Source organism: Sinocyclocheilus rhinocerous, unplaced genomic scaffold (genome assembly GCF_001515625.1).
Source record: "Sinocyclocheilus rhinocerous isolate Xijiao unplaced genomic scaffold, SAMN03320098_v1.1 scaffold2753, whole genome shotgun sequence".
Classification (NCBI taxonomy): domain Eukaryota; kingdom Metazoa; phylum Chordata; class Actinopteri; order Cypriniformes; family Cyprinidae; genus Sinocyclocheilus; species Sinocyclocheilus rhinocerous.
The window spans coordinates 92,322-105,631 of record NW_015633528.1 but is presented as its reverse complement, the minus strand read 5'-3'; the positions used below and the strand labels follow the sequence as shown (position 1 = coordinate 105,631).

The 13,310-nt window shown below is 40.8% G+C and overlaps 1 protein-coding gene across 1 annotated transcript in view; it reads right to left on the bottom strand.

Moving 5' to 3' along the window:
* The window catches only part of LOC107744207 (E3 ubiquitin-protein ligase TTC3-like), a 45,264-nt gene that overhangs the window by 14,752 nt on the left and 17,202 nt on the right, over positions 1 to 13,310 (bottom strand). Inside the window, 18 exon segments of the mRNA XM_016557730.1 lie at positions 131 to 270; positions 350 to 499; positions 1,190 to 1,255; positions 1,327 to 1,792; positions 3,986 to 4,141; positions 4,217 to 4,302; positions 4,375 to 4,431; positions 4,524 to 4,570; positions 4,642 to 4,914; positions 5,040 to 5,354; positions 6,430 to 6,563; positions 6,652 to 6,716; positions 6,880 to 6,972; positions 7,058 to 7,159; positions 7,231 to 7,350; positions 8,674 to 8,800; positions 8,885 to 8,991; positions 9,702 to 9,782. Coding sequence (XP_016413216.1) covers positions 131 to 270; positions 350 to 499; positions 1,190 to 1,255; positions 1,327 to 1,792; positions 3,986 to 4,141; positions 4,217 to 4,302; positions 4,375 to 4,431; positions 4,524 to 4,570; positions 4,642 to 4,914; positions 5,040 to 5,354; positions 6,430 to 6,563; positions 6,652 to 6,716; positions 6,880 to 6,972; positions 7,058 to 7,159; positions 7,231 to 7,350; positions 8,674 to 8,800; positions 8,885 to 8,991; positions 9,702 to 9,782 — 2,585 coding nt within the window.

Genomic DNA, 13,310 nt, shown 5'->3' with positions numbered 1-13,310 from the left:
GAGTGAGTGTGTGTGTGTGTGTGAGTGTGGGTGTGTGTGTGTGTGTGTGAGAGAATGTGTGTGAGTGTGAGTGTGTGTGTTGAAGTATGTTTCCTCTGCGTATCAAACTGATGTTGAGTGTGTGTCTGACCTTTCATGTAAATCTGCCAGGTGTTTGATCTCCATCTTCAGTGTCTTGAGCGTCTCCTGGTTCTCCTTCTTCTCCTGCTGGTCTTTCCTCACCTCCTCCTCTAGTTTCTGCTGGAACATGCTGAGCTCGGTGCTGGCGATCTGAACACAAGCACAGTCATGCATCTGAGCCGCAGAACCACACAAACGCTGCAGAACATGCCCACGGCTGATTCTCTACCTGCATCCTCAGAGTGGTCTTCTGGGTTTCCTCCTGAAGCGCTGCGATCTCCTCGGCCCTCCTCTGCTGCACAGCTTCATCATCCTCCTTCATCTGCTGGATCTCCTTCAACAGCTGCAGACTCTGCTTCTCTTTCTGAAGCATGTCGCCCTGGAAGAAACACGGACGTTACGATACCGATACTGCGCTCCTGTACTCGTAAAAATGCCCCGATACCACACAGTGTGTGAACAGTGCCGTGTCCAGACAAAGAATCACCGACAACAGAACAACAGAGAACAGAATAGATGTCTATGAAGTACATGAGATTATACAAGTCACAGCACGTTTCAGATGATAAAAAACACGGAGATATATATATATATAATATATATATGTTATAGATCAGTGTAAAAAAAAAAACACGACTTAAGTTTCAGAAAATATGTTTATCACAGTTACAAGATTTATAGGCAATAGGATAACGAGTGGTTCCTTACATTATTACAGGAAAGCGTCTTTACAGTACTGAGATGTGCTAATAAATTACAGATGAAATACCATAGAGCAAAAAAATGAACAGTGTGTAAAGCTTGTAAAATATATTTTAATGGGCATAATAAAGTGCGAAAATAACTGAAGGAAATATCTATTTGCTAAATGAATGAACCCAACTAATATTATACATATTCTTCTGGTTTAAATTCCATATGCAATGCACATGCAGGTATCGGTACTTAGTTGGTATCGGCAAGCACCAAAAATAAAAGTATCAGTATCGGCCAGTTCTGGAAAAAGTGGTCTCGGTGCATCCCTAGTTCTGGTTCTAGCGGATAATACATGTAACAGACATTCACTCACGTTGTTGCTCTCGAAGGACACGTATGGCTCTGTGTTAATGGAGACATCTGTATGCTCTGCCAAATCCTGTAAGACAGAGTCAGGGGTCAGAGACGGCACTCATCCTGACGACATTCCCGTCATCCGTCCCATCTTACCTGCTCACACACGGCTGTGTGTTTGTCCTCGCTCTGCTCAGACGCCGGCGCTCGCTCCAGCACATCTGCTGCCAGATACTCGTAGTCTGAGACGGGACACTCGAAGGCATACGGGTCGGGGAGGAGCAGGAACGGATCCGAGGACGCAGACTCCTCTGGATCATCATCAGGAAGGCTGAGGTGTGACGCAGTGTCGCTCAGAGCGTCTGCGTGAGGCCAGAACTCTTCAGCCGAGGGGTTGAGGTGTGACGGAGGCAGGGAGTCTGTCAGACACACGGCGTGCTTCATCAGCCCGATCAGCTCGTCCATCATGACGAAGCGCAGAGACTCCAGCAGGAAGGACTCGAGTCCTCCAGCATCTGCGATCTTCTGCTGCGCCTCCGGAGGAAAGTTCTCCAGCTCGCCCACCATCAGCGGGTCCGAGGCGCACCGCGGCCCGTGCTCCTCCAGGATCTGAGCGAAATAACTGACACACACGATCACTCACTTTTTACACTGATCTTAAACGATTTTAAACTCCACTTCCATTGTGAACCCTTTATACTGGATCAAGGCCCGTTCACAGCAAACAATAAATAACTACATTTTTAATAATTGTTCTAACTCTATGAGAATAATAACGATAGGGCTGTCAAAAAAAATTCGAATTTCGAATATTTTCTACGAATTTAAAATAAAAAACCACATTCGGTGTGCGTTTTAGGTGTGCGTCAGGCAGCTTTATCAGTGGCACACGATGAAGGTGTCGTTGCATTTTAATGCTTTTTTTAGCCTATGCAGTTGAACCCACTGCTGCGTTGTTCATTCAAAATATTGTGGAAAAAGAACATCAATGCATAGGAAATGTTGTTTACGTCAAAACTGAAGCCAAGCCGTTCACACAGAACGCATATTTATCACATTTTCTAGAGGGACATCTATCAGCGTTGCACTCGCGTCTCGCACAAGAGAGCCGCATGTTTAGAAAGCCATGTAAAATTAATGCAAGTTTAACTTTTAAAAAACATGTCTCGAGACTTCATGGCGGTTTTCCCCATCCCACTGCATCTCATGTTTTTAAATAAAAAAAAGCACTCTTTGTGATTGGTTTTCGGTCCATTGTATTAAACTATACATTCATACATAATGCTGTTTTGTTTCTAATTGTTTAAGAAACGAAAATTATATATGGTTTACAAACATTATGCACTTTTTTCAAAGATAGTTGTTTTATTTTATTGCTTTGAAGAAATGCTCTTTAGTAATATTTTGCTAGATGCACCCTCTTGTGGCCTCAGGAGAGAAGCCAAAAGCTTTTTTCCCCCCTAACTGAAATGATGTCTTAAATACGAATTTAGTTTTTCAGCCATTTTGACAGCCCTAAATAACGATAATAACACAAAAGAACAATACCGTTGCAATCTCTTTCGGCGTGATTTTTTCCAGTTAATAAATGATAAAAGCATCCAATGACAGCCCATCAGAATCCATCCTGCTTTAAAGAGCTCGAGCATTGAAAGCGACAGACAACAAATCTGCAGTGCAACTATCAAGGTGTCGTCACATTAGTGAAACTTCTACAGTCCATTGTCTTGTCGAGCGTGTAGCGATATGAAGAACTGCTCACACAGAAGTCACTTTAAAAATCAAGCAGGGTTTCTGCTGATCAGCCAGTGAATTTGCATGACCAGTGTGAACAGGAGCAAAATCTGCATGAACTTCATCAATCCCAACTTCACAGACTCCGACAGAGATAAATGGACTTCACCCGCAACAATCGTGTGTTGCTGTGGATGCTAATATTATAGATTTTTATTATACTTTTCATTGTCCATTGGTATGGATGCTAATATAGTTATCATAGTTTTTGTTATCATTGCTGTTATAGTTTTTAATAATATAGTTGTGGTTACAGTTATTGTTATATTTATAGTTCTTGGTGTGAACAGGTCTTTACCAGTGTTGGGGAAAGTTACTTTGTTAAAAGTAATGCATTACAATATTACGTTATTAATTACGTTACTTTTTATGGAAAGTAATGTATTACATTACTTTTTTTCCCCTCACCTGGGCTAGGCTTGCTTGTTTGTTTATAAAATATAAAAAGTTCTGTTTTTGGTAGATGTAAAAGCTCTTATACACTAACAGTGAAATGAATGAGCCTGCAGGCTGACGGAAATGTTGATTCACATCTGTACAGTAGAGGGCGCCGCTCAAACAAACAAACAAAAACGTTATGTTTATCTAAAGTCATTTTTGCTCAGTTTTGTTGAATCGGATCATTGAAGGTCAGCAGGTTTATAAAATGGGATTAAATACATAAAGGGTATTTGTATTTAACATTTAATTACAGGTTTGCGTCATATTCTGAGTTTTTATTCATTGAGGAATACTGAATCTGTTTTTGTGTACTATAGTAAGATCATGTTCACACACAACGTCTCTGCAGTTACTCCTCATTTCTCTCGACATGAGCACAGTCGAGCTGTCAGGCAGTAAACGGGGGAAAAAAAGTAATTGCCGTTACTTATTCAAAAAAGCAACTCAGATGTATTCTTGGAAATTAAAAAGTAATGCATTACTTTACTAGTTTCTTGAAAAGTAATCTGATTATGCATCTCGCGTTAGCCACAACACTGGCCACAATCATGCGGAGAGCAGAAGCACAGGCGAGACGTACTCGTATAAACTCTCTTTAGTGGGGTCGGGGTTATTGTCCAGGACTCTCTGGTAGTGGCTCCGGTGTGCTGATCCGGCATACTGCTCCTCAAACTCCTCCAGCTGCCCTCGCAGGTGTTCGGGAACGCTGAACGGATCCATGCTGCTCAGGAACATCCTGGAACATCACATGCACAACGTCACCGAAACTGACTCGCTTCACGTATGTGACACGCAACGGCTCTGAACTCACAAAGCGTCTTCCTCGGAGAACAGCTCATCTTCCTCATCCTCATCCCTCGGATGTCCACCTCTCATTCCAGACAGCACAATAACAGACTGAAACACACAGACACACAGATGAGCATCAAGCACGCCGGGGTCCTGCGCCGCGGCACTGACCACGCTCACCTTTAACTCCTTCTGCTTCTTCTTGCGATGCCTGTTTTTACTCTTAAATACTGAGCTCTGAAACACACACACACACACACACACACAGAGAGAGTCATTTACTCAGATGAAACGCTTCAGAAACAAACACTTCAGCACGCGTCTCTTACCATGTGCTCGTCATCATCAGTCTTTTTAATGACTAAACAAACAGCATCTAAAGAAAAACAAACAGTTATTTACAAAAAACTCCCTTCACATATAAAACATTTGTTCTGACTTACGTACCATCTTCAAAATATTGATCGAGAATGGAGTGACAGGAGTGATAGCGCTCTCGATTCGACTCTAGAGTCCAAATAAACAGACGCTTTTCTTTAGCCGGAGCCTGTCTTAAGTACTCCATTACAGTTAAACCGTCACGGTCAAATAATTCCGGAACGGTGCCGAACTTCTCGATGAGTGTCTCCTGCAGCGGTGTGAACGTGAGCAGAGGCTTCAGGTCCAAATCCTCCAGATGAGAGCTGTAACGACTGACGAATGACTCCGTGGCTTTCAGACCTGACGGAGGAGACACACATCAGACTGATTAATGATGGACACTTGTACACAATATTCAGATTTCTGAAAACAGCGACGTTTAGTCAGAAGATGTGGAAGTGAACAGCTGTGTGAATGAAACGCACCAGCGTTATCGAGCTGCTGAGCCCATTGCTGCAGTTTGGGTTTGATATGAAGCGTCAGGCCGAGCGTTTCGATGAAGACTCGAGCCCAGACCCGGTTTCTGGACTCCAGCAGAAGATCCACCAGCTCCCACAGAGGTCCAGGGTCTCTACGGCTGTTTAACACGCTCTCATGTCCTTTACTCTCAAATAAATCCAGCCACGGCCGCAGATGCTCCAAAAAGCAAGAAATATTCACTGACTCTTCTTTAAAAAGTCCTTTGTTATCATGAATTTGATGTAAAACACGGTCCATATCAATACAGTCTCTGGGTGGCTCTGCAGGAATGATAAGAACAGAGATACAGTGTTATTAACAGCGGTTCTCATCCGGGGGTCCGGGGCTTTTCCAGACTAGTAAAGTCAATGGCTACTGTCAACTGTTTGGTTACACAAATTCTTCTTTTGTTTTCAACAGAAGAAACAAACTCATACAGGTTTGGAACAACTTGAGGGCGAGAAAATGATCACAGAACATGCATTTTTGGGTGAACTATTCCTTTAAAATGAGCCAAAAATCAATAAAAAAAAAATCTAGATATTTCCTATTTGTATTGATCAGCAACTGTTTTTGTCCTATTTTGAAAGTGTGATTTCTAAACCTTGAAACAATGGTGTAGGTTTGATTTTGGCATTGATGGGGACATAACAGCAGATAACAGACATTTAATTGTTTGATCAAAGTTATTTATTAGTGTCTGATATAGGATCATGTCACAGCGTCTCTACTAAATTCTACACCCTTCAACATCATGACAAGCGATGTCCGACTTAAACTATAGTTCTCTCCTTAAATATGAAGAGGTCAAACAACAGATTCATGAGTTACTGCAAATTTCACAAAGCTTATGGATGTAATTATAATATAAGACACTGAAGTGAGTTGGCTGCTTTTGTCTCTTCTGAGGAAGATTCATTCACTTGTTTGCAAGAAGCAGAAACAGATGAGCACAAAAAAACAGAACAACAAAGTTAAAGAGGGCAAACTTTATCATTCAGCCGAACTGTACTCGTATGTTTCAAACACTTCAGCTCTTATATGTTTTTACTCCACACATCTATTAAATGTTTTCTAGCATATTTTTTTACTTCTCAGGTAAATGTCAATGGTACGACCCATCTCAGATGTGGCCAAAATTACAACAACAGTGGTTACATACACATATATTTAATAAAGCTTTATAATTGTTTGTGCGAAATTATTGCGATGGACAATTTAATAGTGGCTGGATATCGAGAGGGACATGTCATAGTGTCTCTACTAAATTCTGCACCCTGGCATTGAAAAGTCCTGTAAATGAATTCAAATCTTTTAACTTCATACGCATTATTATAATGATATGTATTTGGATACCTCTCTCTGCCGTCGGGTCTTTAGGGGCGTCCGCAGCCAATACTTCCTTTCTCTCTTGACAGGCAGAACGTGTCGCCAACTTGTGTTGTTTCCGCCGAAGCTTTCGTTCATTTTTAGACTTCAACTTCTTAATACTGTTGAGGTACAAAGAGACAAATCAGCCGCCATCAACAGATGCAGCTAAAGTATGAAATATGATGCGTAAGATGCATTAAACGCCACCTTGTACATTGCCGCTTGATTCTCAATCGTCCAACAGGTCTGATTTTAGGAATAGATGTTTTAAACTGAGAGAAGAGAAGAATCTTAGTAAGTAAATGAAACATCACTGCGTGCTCTTTGAGTGAGTGTGTGAGAGAGAGTGAGTGAGTGAGTGAGTGAGTGAGTGAGTGAGTGAGTGTGTGTGTGAGAGAGTGAGTGAATGAGTGAGTGAGTGTGTATACATCTCACCTCACACTTTATCAGCCCCGTCGAGCCATATATTACAATGTGACAGACCTGACCTCCACAGTCTGGCGTAAAACATGAATCTTTTAGAAAATCCTGCAGTAAACAGATAAGAACAGTGAGCGTCTGTTCTGAAACCTCAGGTTTCTCTCATAAGCGTCGTCACGTGTGTCCCTCTGACCTTGTCGTTCTTATCGGAGAATGAAAGTGTTTTGAGCTTCTTCCAGCAGCTCATATGAAACTCGACTCTGCAGCTCTGACAGCAGGTCAGCTGGATGAAGCCCTGCAAAACAGCACACGCTTGTTACAGATCGCCAGACCCATCAGGCAGCAGATTCAGCTCCGCACACTCACCTTAAAGTCTGGATCGCTGAAGTAGATCTCCACCGTATGAGAGAGGCAGTGCTGATACCGGCAGACCGCGTCCGCTTTAGGAGGAAACTTACACACCTCTATGAAGTCCTCCAGATGTTCCTTCAGGACAGAAACAGTTCATATCAGCACCATAAACACGCACGATGTTATGAGAAGTTTTGTTGCTTTCAGTCCACGTCTGTTTGCTTTAACAGTTTCATATTCAATCATTTAATCCTGTAGACATTTTTTGTACACCTGCGGCTGTGGTGAGTGGCTTTACTGAGCTAAACACCACTGAATATAAAAAAAAAGGAACAAGCTCCAACTTCTTGTTTCGAATGGAAATACATCAGCATGTCAAGCAAGGTCACAAGGACTATTCTGGGTTCAGCATCTGCAGACAATCATTGTGATTCCAGAGATGCAAACAGGTAAGGGGGAAAAAGGTGAGAACATTGCGCGGATCGGGGGCATGCTCTAGGGCTGCACGATAAATCGAAATGAAATCGCGATTAGGCAGAAGCTGTGATTGCCATCGTATCTTTCAGTGAAGTAGGGTTCTGTGATCAGCAGTAAATCTCCATCTGAAGGCCAGAGAAACTCCAAATACACCCCGCAGAAGAAACCCAGGACATCCCTACAGCACTAGCTGAATAAACAGAAGATTGAACTGCTTTCATTGATTAAGTGAGTTTGGAGGAAAAACGTTATTAAATGTGGTATTTTCACCTGCTTTCAGATGGAGCAGCATTAAATTAAATCGTCTGTGATAATGAACACGATATTGTGTAGCTTGTCAGTGAAGTACGGCTCTGTGCAGTAAATGCTGCTGATCACAGAAACGGCTTTACTGACGAGATTCGACTGACTATAGCATGCGATTAATCATGCAGCCCTAACATGCTCCACACAGAATTTCTTTTAAAGATATTTGCTTTACATGCTCATTTGTAGTTACTTTTTTAAAAATATTTTTATTACATTATATGTCCAAAACTCTAATTTTTCACTTATTGAAACAACCAGTTCTTTATTTACCCTTGTAAGATCACAAGTACCTTTGTAAAACATCCCCCCCCATAAAAACACTATCTCATTGGATCTAAGCAAATCTCATAGGTGACCTATTTTGATCTCAAAAAGGTGAGTTGTCACTGAAAGGTGAGGAATTTGCATCTATGTGATTCGTTCCTCTTCGTAAAAGTGCTGCATGCTCTTTACTCTGTTTATTCATATTTAGGTTTGGTACATATAAACACAGTAAAGAGCACACAAATTTTCAGGGGGTTTAGAAGCAGAAATGTGCATTAATTTTTCTGTAAAATGTGTCTAAATCAGTTTTGTTTGAACTGTGTTAAAGCCAGAATATTCTGGGATCAGCTGTCACGATCTCTCACGCGCACACACACACACACACACACACACACACACGTTATGCACCTTTAAACAGGCCGACTGTGTTTCCTCTACTGTAGTTTTAGTGGTCGGCCAGGTGAGTTTTCCAGGTGTGATGTGTCTCTGGATCATCAGCTGTGCGTTAGTGAAGCACTCCAGAGCTTTAGTAAATCTACAACACATCGAACCCAGACAGGACATGAAGTCAAAGACATTCAGCATGCAGTGCAGCAGCATTCAAAATCAACACACTCACCTGTTCTCCTTCAGGTAAACTCTGCCCATCCCATAATGCACCAGCAACTGAAACTTCCTCTCTGACGACTCTAATTTGGTGAACAACCGCTCAGCTTCAGCCAGTTCCTTCAAACACAAGAAACAACACAATCGATAAACAACAACTGAAAATACAGTACAATTTTATCCGACATTTAGGTTTGTAGACTAGCCAGCGTGAAGCCATTATTTTAGTCGTCTGTGATTTGATGCTGTACGTCTCTGAGCTTGTATCTGCACTGACACCGAGGGATCTTTTAGGCCGCATGGCCTTCAAACACGGTCTTTAGATAAAAGCAATGAGGCAGACACACTGAATAATCACTCTGTGATGTATTTCTACATAGGCTAGTTGGCAGTCTGAGAAAAAGAGAGAAAGAGATCAATTAAAAAGAGAAACAGAGATCAATTAATGAGGTGACTGTGGCAGAAGAATCAGGGAGTTTTGGGGAGTTTCCAGGAAGAGAAAGAGAAAAGAACACCTGCAAATGAGATAACTGGTAACAACGATCTCTTTGAGATCAACCGTATGAACGTCCATCTTCACATACAGACCGGTTTTTGGATTCTACAGCTTCTTTTTAGCACATTTGGCAGATGCTTTAATTGACACTGATTGAAGTCCGAATGCGAGACGAAAGCACAAGAGGAATGGCATCTGAAAAGGTTTTCATTTGCATAAAGTGAGCAGTAAAGTCACAAGACTTCAGTCACACTCGTCTCCTGCACATGACACTAGCCGAAGTTTCTTTACCTCACATTCCAGGTAAACATCAAGCTGAATTGTGGTGCATTACCTCAGGCTGTCCGATTTCCAGCAGGGCCGTCGCATATCCATACATCAGCACAGATTTATCCAGCTCCGTCAAACCCAGCTCCTGTCAGACACAGAAATACACTAATCAACGAGGGTCCAAATCATTTATATTACAGTCAAATATTTAAAACACTCTCAAACACAACTGAGCCTGACACAACATTCAACCAGCAACACCAAAGAAACCAACCGTTTAGTGTCAAGAGTGACTCAATCAATGTGATGTAGAGTCAAACGAGAGCGAGATTTCTCCAGCAAGATCCTACAAATCATCATACACACTTTACTAAATTTAAGAGACTAATGAAGATGGAGAACGGGAGCTTCCTGGCGTTTTCATCGCTGTCAAAAAGTGCGCTTTCAATATATCAGCCAAACAATACAGGCAAACTAGGCTAGAGTTTAATTAAGCTGGTTATCAGAGATGGAAACTCAAGTGTGACTACTCAAGTCACACTTTATGATATTCCATACACATTGTCCCCACATGACAGCATCATACACCACATTTTTCTATTCATTCCTGATCCATTCATTCCCTATCAGTATGTTCTGCAGTGGCAACTGTCACAACAATTGATCTCTAAACACACCAAGCCAGCATTATTATACACGCATGATCGCATTGTAAATAAACAAAGTCTAAAGGAATCTTTACTAGGGATGGGTACCAAGAACTGGTATTTTTTTGTACAGGTACGTAATTGGGTCAAATACCGGAGTACCGATAAGCTTCAGGACAAACGATACTCTTATTGATACTTGCGTTGTTTTATCTCCGTATGCTTCAATGTTAACGACGAATTAGAAGCTGCTGCTTGTCATTTTCTTTCACTGAATGATGTGGCCGATGCTTGCTCGATGTGCGTGTGATATCATGCGCATGTGCGGTGTGTGTTTGCGTGCAATCAGTCATGGCGGCAAGAGTGAAACGTTCGGAAGTGTGGGCTCACGTTACAAAACTAGGTGACAGCAGTGTCAGATGCAATATATGCAGTAGTGTAATAGTGAACGAAGGAGGCAACACTAGTAAGACAATGAAACATTTACTAACAAAACACAACATCTACCTCAAGCAATGTGCTGTAGTTACATTTATTCATTTAGCAGACGCTTTTATCCAAAGCGACTTACAACTGAGGAATACATCAAGCGATTCTTCTTAAAGAGGCAAACAGACACAGGAAGTGCTCGTCATACCAAGTTTCAAGCATTGTTCAAATAAGCACAAGCTAGACAGAGAAAGATGAAAGAAAAGAAAAAGATAATTTTTTTACTGCTGTATTTACTGTCTCCCGGCTGCAGCTCCAACTGCAACTCGCGAGACACAGTCACGTCAAATGTTAATTCAGCGGTAGAGTTACACTCACGAGACACTGCACTTATTTGCGTGTGCTTTAAAGCCTTGCCGGTTAAACGTTTCATTTGCGTGCTGTTCCGACATACACTTATTCAGAGAGCGTACACCGAAGCGTGCGTACACTAAAAGACCGGTTAAACAGCACCTGATTACTTGGCTATCTTAGTTATCGTCTGATTGCGCTAATACTGTCAAAAACACACAAGGTTTACATATAAACACAGTTGTCTAAAGTGAAAGTAAACAGTTGAGAGAAAAACAGATGCATGCTGGTCTTAGACAACTTGAGAATGAGTAAATGATGACACAATTTTCATTTTTGGGTGAACTATTCCTTTTAATGTTAATAAAATAAAACACAAAGAGAGAAATAACTCACTGCTCTTGACTGAAGAACTTTAATACAGTTGCTAAAGTTCAGCAGTAATAAAATAACTTGAAATTTTCAACAACTTTTCACATCATATCTTTTTGCACCAGAAAGTATCGATAACAGTATCGATAAGCGGTATCGGTATCAATAGCGATAAAATGTAAACGATACCCATCCCTAAACTTTACACACCACAGAAACCAATATCTGAAGCATAGAAATGTGACGGTGCTCCCCGAGCCGGCTGAAAATCGATACAAATATGTGAGAAACATGTTGAGATGTTAAATAAATCGCAATACAATTGGGGGAGTGAGTTTATATGAATGTATCTCTGAAGGGGACTGACTGTCTTTAGAAATCTGAATATGGAATTTTCTCTGTATAATGCATATTAGTGTTCATAACCTCAGCAGTAACCAAGGAAACGCTGTATCGCTGCTGTTTCATAAGCGCCACCTGCTGGCAGAGAGTGAATCTGCATTCTAATTCAGCCGGTTTGCTGCTTGTTTCATGCAGATGTTTTATGTAGGATAGTTTCACAAAACTAAAGTCAGACCATTCTGTTTTTGCTTCAAATTTCGAAATTATACAATCCAATTTAGATTAAAAACTGCTCATGCTGCATGTATGCAGCCTCTTTGTTTGGATTGTGTTTAAAATACTGTGGTTGCCTCTAATTTTAAATGGAAAGAGCACAAACAAAGCCTTTTTTTTCTCCATTCTGTCACCGATGTAGTTTTGGTTCCTCTGGCTTGCTTAGTTGGGGACACTTAATATCCAGGTATCGTCAACTTGATTGCACAGATACTATTTAAACTGAACTGAGCTGGATGATGACTAAATTCAATGATGAACTGCCTTTAACTGAAAATTGAGTGTTTACTATTGTCCTTTTGCATTATTGACACTATTTTCCTATTTAATACCGTAAACTTGCTTCGACACGATCTGTATTGTTAAAAAGTGCTATAGAAATAAAGGTGACTTGACTTTGTTTATATGAGATTTCTTTCATGTGTTATTCATTTGATTTGGGGTTTGTTTTAAATTTCAATTTAGTCATGTTATTTGACATATGTCAATTTCACAAAGAAACGTGCAGCATTTTTTCTGAGAAATAATAAAAGGGACACCTTTCCATTTCTAATTTGTCTTAAATCTCATTTCGCAAAAAAAAATAAATTATGAGAAAATCGTATTGTGAAATCAGTATTTCAAAACCGATTTAGCCTCAATAACTAGCTGAAAGAACTATTGCTAAAAATAGAACAAAGACTTGAAATGTGTCTTGGACTCAACCTCAAATACTTGACCGCAGAGACTTGTGAACATGTCTGCTGGTTATTAAAAATGCCAAATCGGTCAACCACTACTGTAGACTGTGTCTCAGCCTCCAGCAATACACTCAGGTTTGGTGTGGAAATGACATGGGTGAAATGGAAACGAAAACACACACCCGTATGTACACGCAGACACACACATGTTGGTTTTTACGGTTTATGGTGACTCTCCATAAGCGTAATGTTTTTTATATTGTACAGACCGTATATATTCTATTGCCCTACACCAACCCTACACCTCACAGAAAACGTTCTGCATTTTTAGATTTTCAAAACAACTCATTCTGAATGATTTATGAAGTAACACTGAAAATGTCCTCATAAATCACCTTCTCATTGTAATACCTATGTCATTCCCATGTCATTATACAAATTTGTGTCCTCATAAACCACATAAAAACACACACACACACACACACACACACACACACACACACACACACACTCACACAAACACCAGGACTGACGTTCACCGCTGACTCACTGAAGTACCAACAAACTGTCATCTGGGTT